This window comes from Parus major, chromosome 7 (genome assembly GCF_001522545.3).
Source record: "Parus major isolate Abel chromosome 7, Parus_major1.1, whole genome shotgun sequence".
Classification (NCBI taxonomy): domain Eukaryota; kingdom Metazoa; phylum Chordata; class Aves; order Passeriformes; family Paridae; genus Parus; species Parus major.
The window spans coordinates 7,727,267-7,742,772 of NC_031776.1; the positions used below are offsets into that span (position 1 = coordinate 7,727,267).

The following is a 15,506-nucleotide window of genomic DNA, read 5'->3' on the forward strand; positions in this document are numbered from 1 at the left end:
GGCCCTCCACATCAGCCTGCTCCGGCAAAACAAACTGTATAACTTGCCCAGAGTCAGGAGTAAAGATTTTCACAGCAGGTTGGCTGCTTTCTACCTTGAAGTGCTTTGTGGGAGGAGAGTTATTTATCTCAAGGCAGTGCTTTGTTTCCTTTCCTTTTTGTACAGCTCCCACGATTCTGAGCCTCATGTTTGAGGCACTGTTTGTAGGGCTCCATGCAGTATTTGCATAAAGGAGTAACAAAACAGTAATGAGGATCAGAGAAAACTGAATGCATTTGGTGGGCTGTGTGTAGGGGTCTCCTCTCCTACACACTTTTTTTTTTTGCCTCTGATGTGATACTTTGAAAAAAGAGAGGAGAAAGTGTAGGAAATGCCTCCATTTGTAGTGTTAGCTTTGCCTCAAAATACTGTGTATTTCTTCACTAAGGTGATGATGACATTTGGGGCTTTTATTGATGGTTTCTGTTTCATGTTATATGAAACCAAAACACTAAAGGAAGATTAATGGAAGATTGACGAATGAAAAGTAGAAGCAAGAGTGTCCAAGGGCTGTAAAAACATGGCTTTCACCCTGAAGAGCATAGGTTAGCCTTGGCTGCAACATGGCTGAAAGTTCCCCTTCTCTCCCCCCACGTTTCACCCATACAGAAATAATGGAACATTTTGGAATTAATGCTCTCACTAATGTTTTCACCAGTGGTTTCTTGGCACAGACATATCCAATCTACAGACACTGTTTGTGAAAACAAGCCTTTCTCTTTTGAAAGGTGGGCAAGCACTGATGTTCCAGGGTGTTTGAACACAGTCTTGAAAATTCCTCATGCCACCTTTGGGTCGACTTCTTCATTGCTTATTTTCAGGTTTTGCCAATATCTGTATCATGTGTAGGAACTCTTTTTGTTTCTATAAATCATCTCAATGTAGCCAGAGAGGAGACCAGCAGAGAGGATTAGTCTGCTTCATTAACAACAACACTCAAGTCCATCATAACGATATTGAGGTTAGCAGCAATGTTCCCTGAGCAGGGCAGAGATTTCTGTGCCCTCAAGAAGCTCAGAAGAGAAACTCGATAATCTGCGCTCATGCATCCACTTCACGTACTCGCTCTGACTTGCAGTGTGGGTGTCTTTCCCTGGCAAATGATCTGCTCTTACTTCAGGGCTTGGATCTCAAACAGGCTGCAGTGTGGTTAAGGGCTTGGTCCTGGCCAGTGTGGGCTGCCCACAGCTTGTCCAGGCTGCTGCTGCTTGCACGGATCAAGCCCATATTGAAGAATATTTTAATACTGTGGTTATTCTCTTTGACTTAGGTTGCCTGTGTTGTGACTGTTTGCTCTGGGATACAGATATAGGCTTCTGCCTTTGTGTGACCTCTTTGAGCTTGCTTTCTTGAGTCATTATATCAGCCATTAATGTACTTTGTACAGGACTATTATTTTGTCTCCTCAGTTTCTTATTTTCCTTGATAGTTTTTCCCTTCTCATCACTTCAGAACCTCATCCACTGCTCTTCTGGGTAGTTTTTTTTTTACAGCCTTTACTGTCCTGTCCAGGTTTTACAGGGCTGCCTGTCCTGGTTAATAAATGCATTGAGCACATAGAGTAGCTTACCAGGATTGGGGTTTTTTCTCTTACAACATACAGACTTTGTCCACTATTCTTCTGGGACTAAGATGCTGTTTCTGGGAAGGTGGGCTTGAGCAAGAGGAGAATAGTCTGTGTTTGTTCAGAAACCCAGTGATATATTTCTCTGCTCAAGCTCCCAGAAGCTCACTGAAGCACAAGCAGTGTTAGCTCAGCATTGCATCAACCTGAAGTGCAGCTGCTCAGCTTGGATCACAGGTCGAGTTTATTTTGTGTGTGCTGCTGTGAAGCAGTGCTGGCAAACCTTGGAGTGTTACAGGATGAAATCCATGTCTGTTTGTTTGTTTGTATTTTTCAAGTACCCAGCCCATCCTTCTCCACCAAGCAATGCAAACACCTCCATTGCCATACACAGGAATACAGTAAATCAAAGCCCCAGAAACATCAATGGGCTCAGGTGGTTTTGCTTTTAGTGTTGATGTTGCTCTTTTCCTTACTCTTTTCAAACATAGTCTCCTGCAACTTTGTGCTTCCAACCTGAAAAAACACAGTGGACCAGAAGCACAGTGCATTTAACTATTTTGTTGTGGCCAACCACAGTGTAAAACAAATTTGATCTCATAACATGATTGTTCATGTAATATGTGATATTTTAATACAGTACTGATCTGGCTGGTAAAACGGGACCTTTCATTATAAAGTTGTAGTTTTAAATTTGCTGGGCTTTGTTTGAGATTGAGACAGCACAATAAACTTAGGACGTGTAAGTACAGGCTTCCTCTGCCATCTCCTTGGTCTCAGCTGTTCTGAACATGCAGCAGCACATGTGCTTATGAGTTGGCAAGATCCAGAACTGCAGCAGGTCAGGCAAATACAAAGGAAAAATGAGTATTACATTAGAAATATAATTTTCATGTGTCACATTAAAAAGAACCCCACAAAACCAAAACACAGCCATGTTTATCACAATAAAAACAGTGCTGGGCAAGTCTTGGTTTTGGATTAATTCTAATAAAACCTAGTCACATTTTTCTTTGATCCTTCTTTATTGTCTCCTATTTCAATGAATTGTTTTGGTAGCATGATCTGAAACTCTTCAAAGTTGTATGAACCAAATGATTATTTGAGCATAGCCATTACTAAAGGAATGTTCATTATATACACTTGGAGTATTAAAACTGCCCTGCATAAATGGAAGAATCCAAACTAGCAACCTTATTTCACTAGAATTTGTTTTCTATTTCTGTGCTCCAAAGTTTAACAAATTAGATAAATAGAGAGAAACCTTGTTGCCCCCTCTGAATTTAGTGCACTTGCCAGGTACTTGGGGCATTTTACAGCAGGACTGACTTGTGTGCAGCAGCAATTTCTTTGGGCTGTTACAGGCTACAAGAGGTAAGAAGCAGTGGGTTTGTTTTTTAGCAGAGCTGACAAAAGGGATGTAGGGTACAATTCCAAAAGGCGTGCAACAAATCCATGTAGATGTTTAATGATTTTAACCTCTGCAGAGGGTTGCTTTGCAGAGATTGCTGCAGATCCAGAAAAGCTTTTAAGGATACAGAGTGGACTTTTATGATAGCCCCAGCTGTACAACTTCTGTGCTGCAGCCTCAACTGGTGTCAGTAGTGTTCCCTGGCTTCTGCAGATGCAATCTCCTCTCTTCTGGCCCTTGGGGCATTGCAAGTCTAACCTTGACAGGAGGAAAAATAGCTTTATTAACATACTGTATCCCAGGGTGTGAAATATTCTCCCATAAGTTGTACTAGTGCTCTTCTGAAGGATCCCCTTCTTGGGTTGGCCTGCATTGCCTCTATCCTGTCTATCAGATATCACTGCTTGTGCAGATTTCACTGCCTGGCTGCAGAGGTGTCTGAGGGCCTTTCACTGGGCTCACTGTAATGTTTCTGTAGCCTCACAGCTGGAAATGTCCAGTTTATAGCAATAACTTTCCCTAGCCCTTGACTGGGAAGAGGCTGCTGCCTGTATATTCCTCACACGCAGCGAGAGCCTTGTTACCATCTTGGTATTTGAGGCTTTTTCATAAGCCAATCTGCTTGGGTGAGAAAGGCTCAGAAGGCCTTGCCTGGTGCCTGTAAACTTGAAGAGGCCCTAATATCTTGCCCAAAGTGGTTACATTGGCTTCCAGTCATAGGGGGAGAAAGTGGGGCATCAAAGAGTCTTGGTCATTGCATCTGGACCAGTGTTTAAAAGTGATGTGTAACAAACAGTAACAGCTTTTCCAGCTGAACTGGAATTCGGAATTTTCTTCCTGCTTAAGGTGTTAACCCCTTATCTGAACAGGAATGAGTTATGTGTTGTTTTGGTGGAAAATGCAGAATGTGTTGTCATTTAAGCTGACAGAAATTTGAATGCTCTGCTCTGAAGTTGATGTTTTAGCCCCTTGCAGTGTTGCCACATGAGAGATGCACTGAGAAACTGAATTTTTCACACAGAATTTGCCTTTGTGAGTTACAATAAAGCAAAGTAAAGTTGGGAGGAAGGAGTATTATCAAGAGTCTAGTTAGCAAAACTTGAGGAGATAGCGGATCTCATCCTAACTTGCATAATGAGACCACGTCAAACCAAGAAAGAAATCAAATCTCCTGACTTGTATTCTGTGCATCCATCATCACGAGGCCACTCTTCTTTCAGTTTTGTCCTTAAGCAGGGAAATTCAAGAACCTCTTTTGTCCCTGGGGTGCTGTGGTATGGTCTCCCACTACTCTTGGATGTTCTGCTTTCAGCACTGGAATGTTTCTGTTACAGGCTACAAGATCGCTCGCTCAAGGATTTAAATCCTTGTCGCTCGCTCAAGGATTTAAGCCATTTATTTTGTTTGTTTATAATAGAGTTCTGGTGGGAAGACAGATGTTATGTGGGAAAGCTATTTTCCGGATCTGTTTATCCCTGTTATGTGGAATCTCACAGACCACCAGTAGCAAGTAGCTATTAGGCATCAGCTTGGAGAGATTGGCATTTTCAGAAGAGGAAATGTATTAGTTCTTATAAGCAGCTTTGTAACAAACCAAATGACTTCTTGGCACACTTTGGCTTGGTGTTTAAAATGGATTGGAGTATGTCTTTGTTTCAATACAGCCATTTGACCTTTTGAAATATTAGTATTTTAGGAAATGGCTCGTATTTGTTTGTATCTGGCAGTAAAGAGCTGACTTGAATTCTTAAAATATGTTGTCTAAGCAGCACTTAGCTATGAAGACATGGTTCTAAATAAATCTCATTTAAATGCCTCTATTCAAAATTAAAAATCAAGGTTTTCACTTTCAGCCATCTTTCTTTGTCTTGATGTCGCAGGATACTTCAAGGGGCTTGGCAATTAAATTGTATGCTATTATGGTAGCAGAACAGGGACAAGTCTTTGTGTTCCAAAGAATTCATGTTTCAAAAAATAATGTTCAAGATTTGGCCTTCATCTCTCTTGTGCTTGATACTTTGCAACACTGGTTTCACAACAGGCTGAGCTCACAAATTCCTAAGACTTAGGAGGAAACAATTTATTTATTAATGTTTTATCAGAGAAGAGTCCTAATTGGGGTATCCATGCACTTGGGAAGACTAGAAAGCTTCTTACTCTTGGGCATTTGTTACTCTTGCCAGGAATCTGTAGACTTCCAAATTGCCAAGGCCGAATGTGTTGAGAGAGAGCGAAGTAAACACTGTAGAAAGGCAATTTTAGCATTTCCATCTTGTTCAGCCAAAGAGATTAGACATAGTTGGAAAATTATTTCCTCCATAGGGGGAGGATGACCACGAAACTGGAACAATTTTTTTCTTTATTTGAAGAACATTTTCATAAGCACACACTGCGGAGTGTGCTTGACAGAAGCAAAACTCTTAATTATTTGGTTGTTTCTGAGCCATCCCAGGAGTAGGAAACACTACAAGGGTGAGCTGCAAGAGTCTCTGGGGGCCTCATGGCCACTTCTTTTAGCACTGCAGTCTGTCTTATTCCATTCAGTTTGGGACAGAAAATGCCATGTGAGTTCACAGTTTGCCTGTGCCTATGTGTGCAATGGAAAATAGGAAATATCCCTCTCCTTGCTTTCTGCTCAGGACCAGATTTAGTAGCATTTAGCAGGAAATTGCTTTAGGCATGGAAGTTAGATCTGGAAGGGTTGCAACAATTAATATTTTTCATTTTTTATTGCAGCCATGGCTGTAATTTGGCTCTACTGAATCTGCTGATCAGTAGCTTGGGCTCCTCATGCTGCTCTTGCCACTTAAAAGTGCAGAATACAGTATTTTCTCTAAGAAATGTCATGGGGAAAAATCCAAATAGTGACTGTCAGGTACTGAGATACCACTGCACAGAAGCCCTTTAGAATCATAGCACATTTGAAAAACAATTGTTTTGTTTTTCGTTTCTTCTGTAGTTATTGCAAATATAATGCAATGGGAACCTGTGGCTTTTGTGTAGAGCACATACATCTCCCAGGGAGCACTGGTTACTGGAAAACCATGTTTCATCAGGTGTTATTTATTTGTTTCACAGTTGTGGAAAGAGATACCAAACACTTGGGATTTTATTAATCTTTGGTCAGTATCTGCAGGCAGGATGGAATGGAGTTTTGGCATTTTTTGCAATGCAGTGTATTTGATTGGAGCTGGAGGGAGGCACAGAAAGCTGTGGGATATCTGACAGTAGGCTTAAGGATTCAAGTTAATTGTGTCATGAGCAGACATGGGAATCTTGGTGTACAGAACTGGTCTTCCTTCAGGCCAGCAGTGCATGGGATCTAACAGAGTGAAACAACACATTTTTCCCTTTGCTTTACAAGGGTGGTGGTGAGTACATTTAGAAACTGGAAATAAAAATTGCACTTTGTGTCTGCTGAGGAACCGTGGCAGGACTTTGGCTTGAGCCCTGACAGTAAATCTCTCCTTTGACAGAAACCTGTCTGAGGCTGTTCCCCTTCAGGTTTCTTCTGTGCCTGAGGCTTTGACAAGGTGATATAAAGTTCCTCCTTGGGAAGAAGGGCCCAGTCTGATGCCAGCCTTGCCTTATGGGGTTTGGTGTGAGTGCCCAAGGGCTGCAGCAGAGCTCCTGTGACATTTGCCATGCAGATGGAGTCAGTTCTTCGTGAACATCTGTGTCCTTTTGCCTTTCCCTCCCCCAACTGAATTAGTCACAGAAATATAGTACTTTTAGAAAATGTTCATAAGAGGCTTTCAGTTATGCAGTAGCAGCTACTTGGTACCCAACAGAGAGAATATCTAAAAGGTGTTTCAGAATTTAAAATCATATTTATTCATTGCTACAATTAGGCCTTTTTTGTTGTTGTTGTTTGTTTGTTTCCATGAAAGTATTAAATAGGCAAATAATATATAAGCAGCAAAAGTATGTTAAAAAGAAAAACCTGCAATAATTTTCTCTTTTCCTTCAACAGACATACATTGGCAGCGTGGTGATATCAATAAACCCCTACAGATCTCTACCCATTTATAATCCAGAGAAAGTGGAAGAGTACAGAAACCGAAACTTTTATGAACTCAGTCCTCACATGTAAGTACAGCAAAGAAATTTTAGTTTTCATTCTGTCCGGGAACAGATGGTACCAGCTGTCTCTCTCCTCAAAAGATCTGTTGATTAAAGCAACCAAAATGAAAATCACACCACCACTCCCCCAAAATGCATTTTTATTAGCTCAGCCATATTTTAAAGTGAAGTTAAAATGAGTTACTCTTTTTCTTTCATGCACTTAGGCCCTGGTATGTGCATTTCAGAACATTTCCCACCCCTCTAACTGTTAGCAGTAGCCAGCATTACAGTGCTGTAAAGTAAGCAATCTGTTTTCAAGGAAATCTGTTTCTTTCAAAGTCCAGACTGCTTCCTGGAAGCCTTGAGGTGTTAAATATATTTGAATCATATAGTGTTACTTTTGATATCTGAAACTCTTTATTTATCTTTGTGCAACACAGAAAAAAAAACCAAAACCCCTCTCATGATGAATGCAGGAACATGTTGGATATGTCTGAATGGTAACCGTAGGAAAATTAAAGCTTGGTCTTCTCTGTGCTGAGTGGAAATAAACCCATTCATAAAGAAAAGCCAGAGCACCATAAATGCATAATGCAAACTTTAAGGCTAAAATAGGATGAATAATAGGACAAGGTGCTGTTTGCAGGTGTGGGTAGTGTGGCTGAGAGTAAGGTATGAGGTCTTCAAGGTCAGCATGTTGCAGTAATCATTTTATCTTTAGTAGGGGTCAGGCTGAAGCCAGCTTTTCCTCCCCTCAGTGTGACACTGGGAAGGAAAAGTGTTTCCAGCTGTTGTGAGGTTGCACCTGACTCTTCAGCCAAAAATTCAGGAGGCTGACTTGAGCAATCAGTGGCTGGATAAGTGTCTAAACAGGGCCATACATTTATGCATTGTCCTTCAGTGTTAACTTTCAGGTTAAATGAAAATTTTATTTAGAAAGTGTTCTGGAAGTTATTTGGTTCTGATTAATTTTTTGCCTTAACACTTCATCTGTCATATTCCCAGATGCATAGTCTGAAATGCAATCAGACCAATAATAAGATCAAATAAGCTTCTGGTAATTCTTGGACCTCTTGGTTCTGAACTCTGGCTAAATTCAGGTTTTCTTTCTTGACAGTTTTGTTTAGCAAGCCCAATAGCTTGCTAAATTGACACAGTTCCTTGCTAAAAGAACTTTCTGCTCTGCTAATTTTGTTCAGCTACATAAAATTTGCTGTCAAACGATGGAGTATTTTAAAAATTAAACTTATAAGTTAAAGTTTGTCTGACATTCTGGAAGTCAGTATGTGTACTTGCTTACACCTTGAATCACGTTCGTAGTAATATATTGATCTCTGCCTTTTCTGTCTCTCTTGAAAGATGGTTTTCCAGAACAGAAATGGTCAAGAGTCATTCTTGTGTGTATTATGAGAGTTTGAACTTGGTAGAAAAGTATTTCATAAACATCATTCATCACTAATGATAATAATGGTATGGTCAGGTTCCTACTTCACAGCAAGGACTTCTGGACCCCAAACACTAGAAATCTACTTTTAGAGCAGGTGACTGAAGTGAGAAAATATTGACTTAATTCTTGTCAGGATATCTCAATTGCTTGATAGTAATGGATTTTCCTTGCAATTTTGGATAGAGTCCCAAGCCAAGAAAAGTGTAAGCCTAATTTGTTTTGGACAGATATAATCTCTTCACAAATTTTCTTTATTTTGTGTTGCTTCTGTGTGCAAGTTTTGTCTTTCGACACGTGCTAAGTGGACAAAATGTCTTTAAAAATAAAGGATTAGGAAATAATCTTTGTCATGGTTTCTATTACAGATACATAATTTCCAAACTGTAGAAATATAAAATGATCTTTATGGTGACCTTGCTTCCCTTACCACCTGTCTCTAGATGCTTATGAGAATTGCAGAATCAAGAGAGTCACTTTTGGCTCTGCTAAAATTGGTAAACTTCTCACCATCTTTTAGAGATATTTGGATGGTACTGTAGGTGTATAAAACAAGTGCTATGTAGGATGCCTTATGGCATCTCTGACAAGCTTAAACCACTTTTCATCCCCTCTAATGTGCCGTGCCTCATGCTGTATCTAAGGATTTGTGCCAGTCCAGCGTCCACTCTGCAAATGTGGAGCTGGTCCTTGGATGCTGGTTAACAGATCATGAGTTGAGCTTGCAGGGTGGCTTGGGGCCAGGCCTCTTCACCAATGCTGTGCTTGCCTACCCTGCTGGTCAGGACAGACTGAGGACTGACAGACTTTGGGGTAGAGCTGGCATCATCCCGTCCTTAGAGCTTGCAGCTAATTCTAGGGTTGACTGCTCTGGCAGCAGTAGGCCAGTGCTAAAAGCAGGGTTCAGGCATGTCTAGGGAGATTGTTGCACTTCCACAGAGACCTTGCAATCTTCAAGCTGTTTTTTTTTTTTTTTTTAGCTGCTCAGGAACTTTAATGAGGAGATGCTGTGAGACAAATTGCAATTTGTGATGTTTGTTCTGCCACGGGGGTAAAAACCCCCCATTGATTTGTGGAAATGTACATACTTGTTTCTCTTTGATGTGTAAATCTCTGTTGAGCCATGGACTCTTCAGAGGAATTGATTGTGGGTAAGTCCACGGCACCATTTAGGTGTGCCTTGGGAAAGACTTTTGGCTCCCATTGTGTGATCCTGAGCAAAGTAAAATTCTTGACTGTTTAGAAGGAAACTAATGCATCCAACCTAGAAAGTGTATCTAGAAATAAAGTAAGATAGTGTTTCTTATTTCAACATCTCTTTTGTATAAATAATATAATTTTGGTACTAGCACTAGCTAGAAAAATGCAAGCAATTAACTAAAACAAAATTTCTGGCAGTGGTTTGATTAGAGATTGCTATAGAAACCAGGTCAGTATGGCACCAAAACTCTTCTGTCTCCTGTTGGTGTGACAGCTCAAGTTCTCTGCAGTTTTGGAGAGAACATTCAGGTTCGGGGAGCCCAGGATTTAAGTGTCAGCATCTCTAGAGCAATCTGCCATGGTATGTTCCCAAAGGTACAGCTCTGGGTAGGAGCTCCTGGAGAACCAAAATCATATTTTATTTATTTTCCAGAGGTTTTGTGTGAGCCTCTGGTCTAGGCTGGAGCTACTTGTGTGTGCCTCAGTGTGATGGGTAGGGAGGGTGTGCTTGAGAATGTCAGCTGTCCCAGTTAAAGAGCAGGCTTGGCCAGCACAGGAAAACAGAAGGAAAAAGAGAGAGAAGTTTATAATGACAGGAAGGAAATCCATATCTGTGGATTTCCTGCCATGTATTTCCACTGAAGGAAAAACACTTGAGGGAGTGAAAAGTCTGTTCAGGTGCTTTCTTAGCCCTAATCTGAAAGAGGAGGGAGGGAACACCTCGTCCTCTGTTCTGTGTTTCCTCAAGAGTGTCTGTGAGAGTGACTGATGCTTTCAGTGACGCCAGTTAATACTTAATTGCAGGGCTTGGACAGGGTTTGTTTTTCTGGTTTTTTCTTTCTTTCTTTTTTTTTTTTTTCTTAAATGATCTCTGGAAACTAGAGTAGGGCCACAGTCACACTTTGAATGGGCAGCCAAACTGAATTGCTGAGGGAAAGTTTCTGGTCAGGTGATTTTGGATAGCATTATAGCTGATAAAATTTGATCCAAGAGGTTTTATTTTGATAGTTCATTCCTCCCTGAGTGCACTACTGCGCCACTGTTGTTGTGGCACCGTGTAATAAAAGTGTTATTTTTCTAGGTCTCCTGGAATCCTTGTTTTTATACTCTGTGGCTATTTGCATAGGTGTAATAGGAAGTTTACCAGGATTTTTAATTGCTGGCTTGTTTTTGTTTTAATGTTGGTAATCTTGCTGGTTTTGTCTTTATCTGTAAGGCAGGATCAAACTTGTCTCTGACTTGGCAGGGCAGAGTATGACATTTCAGTGTTCAGTTTGCTGCTTGATTTGTGCAGCTCTTACACTTCTGTTCTGCCCTCTCAGTCGATGTAATTACTCTTTCAGTTGATATAATTGCTGCTTTGCTTACCTTGTGGCTGAGCCAGTCATGGGAGCAAACCAAGCTGTCTGTCTTGCTGTTTTACGTGGATTGTCACTGGTGACAAAGGCAGCTGCTGCCATCTTTGAAGTGAATGCAATGGGAAATAAAATAGATTATCATCCCACATATTTGTAAACCATCATGCTGTATCACTTTCCTACCAGTAACAGATTTGCATTAAGGGGTTGGAGAGTAGATGCTTTCTTGAATTTCCTGTTTTAACCTTGTCTCCTGGCTACTAGCAGCTCTCTGTCCCTGGCAGGGAAGGAGGCACGTGGCTTTTTCCTCCCCTTTATGGTCTGAGATACCCTACCTGCCTGCTCTAGAAGAATTACAGATTATTTTAAGTTGAGGGACAAAGTGAAATTGGCAGCTGTACTGCTAATGGCCAGCTACATTCAAGTAATAATTCAGTGTCTGTGCATTTTTTGAGCTATGCACTGAACTTTTTAGGGTGACATTAGCAATCTGGAGATGACTTTTATCAGACACTTATTGAATTCCACTTAGGCAATTTGCAGTATATTTTATTTACTTATAGTTAAATATTTTAAATGGACATTTCTGAAGTTTTCTGAATAGTTTTGCATGTAGAACTTTCAAATTTAGACTTAAATTTATGCAGGCAACTCCAGAAAACCAGCTTGCCTTTATGTGGGATACAAGCACATATATATCAATGTGATACCTGTTAAAATGCAATAATGAGGAACTTATTAATGTTCCTCATTTCAGGTATTGTCATGTAGATAATTATTGGGATAAGTCATTATCCTGTGAATGTCTGCAGTTACTCTGACAATGGATACAATTTGGTGTTTCCTTTTCAACTTTTGAGCCAATGGAAATGCTGAATATAGAAATTTTATTTTTGCTTCTGTCTCTTTTCCTTTTTTTTTTTTTTTTTTTTTTGCTTGTGTTAAAGGATTGGATGTCTTCAGGAACACCAAGGTTTCAGTAGCTCTTTTTCCTCTATGGTGTGAAGCAAATATTTTTGTCTGAAGGGTGTGATAAAGCCCCAGCTGGGAAAGATAGTTTTTACCTGTATGTAAAACTAAGTTTTTACCCATAGGTAGCAGAGTAGTAAGATGCATAGTAGCTGTCTTTATTTGATGAAGATGATGGTGGGATGAGAGCCTGTGACATATTTAAGTGTCCTTTGTTGCCCCAGTATGTTTATTTTAACATTTCTGTTTCAGTTTGTGCTTTCCCAATCTTAATTTTCTTTCTTTTTTTCTTTTTTTTTTTAACCACCCTCTATGGCTTTCTTCACCTTGCAGTATCCGATTTTACAGACATTTTGTTCTTATTCCTTATAATTCCTAACTTCTCCAGAGACTTGGTCTTTGGACTTTGTCATGTGGCTCAGCAGAGTTCTGCTCTTGGAAGAGTTTTATGGCTGAGGGAAGATGGTCACTTCAGAGGTTAGCTGTCAGAATTGACCACTGGGCAGGGAGGGAACATCTGTGACTGGTGGAAATCATAAATAGCAGTTGGGGAGAACTGTTGGTACCTAATTGTTAAACCCATGCTTGGAGTGAATTGAAAGAGGAGGGGGGTGGAGCCCTACAGAGAACCTTGAAGTCTTATTTTGGTAGGGGTCAGACTTGTTATTTTCTTAACCTCTGTAGAGAGGCAGAGCTGGGTGTGGTGTGCCCATGACTGCAAGTCCCTCAGGCATAGAGGCAAAAAGGGGATGAAGCATCACACTTGCTTCAAGAGCCAGAAGGACTTCATGCCTGAGAAGAACTTCTTCTATTGCCGTGTTCTCTCACACCAGTCATGGCATGCACAGTTTCCTATGTTTTACACTTGGCTGGAGACCTCAGGAATTTTGAGGAAGGCAGTTGTGATGTGTCCATATGGAAGTGAATGACCTCTGAAGAGCATTTTGCCATCTTGAGGGCTTAGGGTATAAAGCAGGGTTTCTCCCAAATACAGCAACAACAAATTTAGCTTTTTCCTGAAGTTTGAGCAGGGCTGTTTTAGTGGGTTTGGACAGTGCATAACACAGCCAGCTCGTCCCAGTGCTCCAGAGTTGGATACAGTCTTATTGACAAGAACAGTAGTTGCTTGTCTGCTGCTGGTTTTAGATTGCATGAAATTTTCTAATAATGCAGAATAATACAGGACCTGATTTACGGCAGGATGTGTGGTTGTAAGGAAGCTCCAAAAATGCACCCAACAGCCAAAAAGTATAAACAGCCTGAGAAAGCAGTGTACATATGAATGTTGTGCTTTATTTCAATTTTCAGAATATTCTGGAGTGACATTTAGACTGGATTCCAAAGTTTGGTGGAATGAGCCTTTCTGTTGGTCCTCTAAGTGGCTCAGCCTAAATTAAGAAATGAAAAGGCACTTTAAATTCTTTTTGCACGGTGCTGGTGCTGTCATTCTGCTGCTGCTGTCCAGGACATGGGGTGTCCAAGATGGGAACAGACGATGCCAGGTAGCGGCAGAGCTTTGCACAGGTGGGCTGGGGCTGACAGCACTGCTTGCACACAGGCTGTGTGGAGCCAGGCTGGATTTCCGTGCTCTTGTGGCATTTAAACACTTCCTAGCCTAGGAAGGAGTATATATAGAGACCTCAGGGGATATAAAAAGCATCAAGGCAAAACTGCCTCCCAAAATACCCCAGAAGATGGAGAGTGCTGGCTGCCTCTGGTCCCACCCTCCCCCATCTCTCTTGGTCTCTCAGAAGCTGCAGCAGCGTATTCTGCCGTGACAAAAGTTTTCAAAAGTACCAGTTCTGCTGGCTCACAGACTGTTTGAGTGTCCACAGCCACAGCAGCTGGCAGTGCTGTCAGTCACAGCTCCTGAGGTCCCACTGCCAGAGGGCCCCTCTTTGGGCAGGACTCGCTTGGCTGCAGGAGAGCCTGCTCATCCATCAGTGTCTCCTTTGGAGAGCTGTGTGTGGTCCTAGCCAGCACTCACCTGCCCAGTGGGCTTCTAGAGGAAGAGGAATGCAAGGATTTGGGTACCTTTAAAACATAGTGAGTTTGTAAGGGAAGCACTTAACTTGAGATCTGTTCCAGATGCTTCTGTAACTCTATAATTGTTGCCTTGGTGTACAAAGGAAAATAATCTTGGAGCATCCTTCATGAATTAACTTCTGGCTTAGAGCCGCAACAAAATAACTTTGTTTTCAGAACTGTTTTCAAATATTTACTCATACCCCTGTACACAACATATTTCACATTTGACTTCAGTCATGTTGGGGATGGAGAGTCAAATGTTTTTGGTTATCTGTGACAATCTCTCTCTCTAGCTCTCTTCATTTTATTTTTTTTTCCCCTGCATGTGAGTGTATTTGTTATAGTCTGTGTTTATTTGTAAGCACAGAAAAATTTGGAACTTGGCTAGATTATTAGACTGAAGATAGTTAAGGAAAAAAGCAAAAAAAAAAAAATGCCTGAATATATGTTGGGGATGTGTGTAAATTCTTCAGTAGTTTAAAGTAATGGTAACTTTTTTTGCCAGGTCCCATTTCTCTCATTTTCTTGGAACTGGATTGTTCTGTCTACTGTTCATATTATGCCACTGATATTTTTAGGACATAAAATAATGAGATTTTTTTAAAACTACTTCACATTGTCACATGAAGTAGAATGTTCAATGGCTTCATTTTTCCTTTCATTAGAATTGTGTGATTTTTTGCACACTGAAAATAATGAATTGTACTTAAAAAGGAGACATTGCTGTGTTTCCTTTCTTAAGTGCAGTCTGAAAAGTGAGGACAGGTAGAGACCCTGTCAGAAAGGAGACAAAATCCCATTTTATGCACTGTGTGTACATGGACCAGATTTCTCATTATGCCTTTCCTGCACTGGCAGCCTGGTACTCTCTTTAAGATCTGGGATTTCAAATGGCAAGTAAGAACAGCTGTTGTTCTTTCATTGGAAGTGTCTCATTGTGTTTAATGGTTGTCTTTTTTTCTTCCTTTTTTTTTTTTTTTTTTCTTTAAGCAATTTAGAGTGCACCAGAAAATGCCCATCTGCTCTGCTAGGAGCCTTTGTCATGATTTTCGGTGCAGCATAAACAAGATTGATGTTAAAAGCCTTAAAAAAATGCTAGTCAAATTTCAGATATTGTACCACTGTTAACAGCAGATCATTTCCCATTCAGTCTCTTTTTGTCAGCACCATTATGCAAAAGACTGTTTTATTCAACTCTGGGTACAGCATGGTTAATGTAGTTTGGGTTATTAAGGATAAACTTTTTCATGTTAGGAATCAGGAAATACAGTCTTAATATTTACAGTCTAGCACACTGAATAATCTTGTACTTATGTTTTGAATAGATAAGAGAGCTAGGACTCAGGTTTACAAACAAAGGTCTGAACTACAAAGACAGTTTAATTGTGGTCATTTCAGTAAATTAGTTTAAATCTGCATTTTTCTTCC

At 40.6% G+C, this 15,506-nt stretch overlaps 1 protein-coding gene across 8 annotated transcripts in view; it reads left to right on the plus strand.

Annotated features, from left to right (window-relative positions):
* Positions 1 to 15,506, plus strand: part of MYO1B (myosin IB) — a 106,586-nt gene that overhangs the window by 21,959 nt on the left and 69,121 nt on the right. For all 8 annotated transcript variants that reach the window (XM_015634912.3, XM_015634911.3, XM_015634909.3 and 5 more), the window contains one exon: positions 6,988 to 7,103. In XM_015634912.3, coding sequence (XP_015490398.1) covers positions 6,988 to 7,103 — 116 coding nt within the window. The remainder of the gene's footprint in view (positions 1 to 6,987; positions 7,104 to 15,506) is intronic.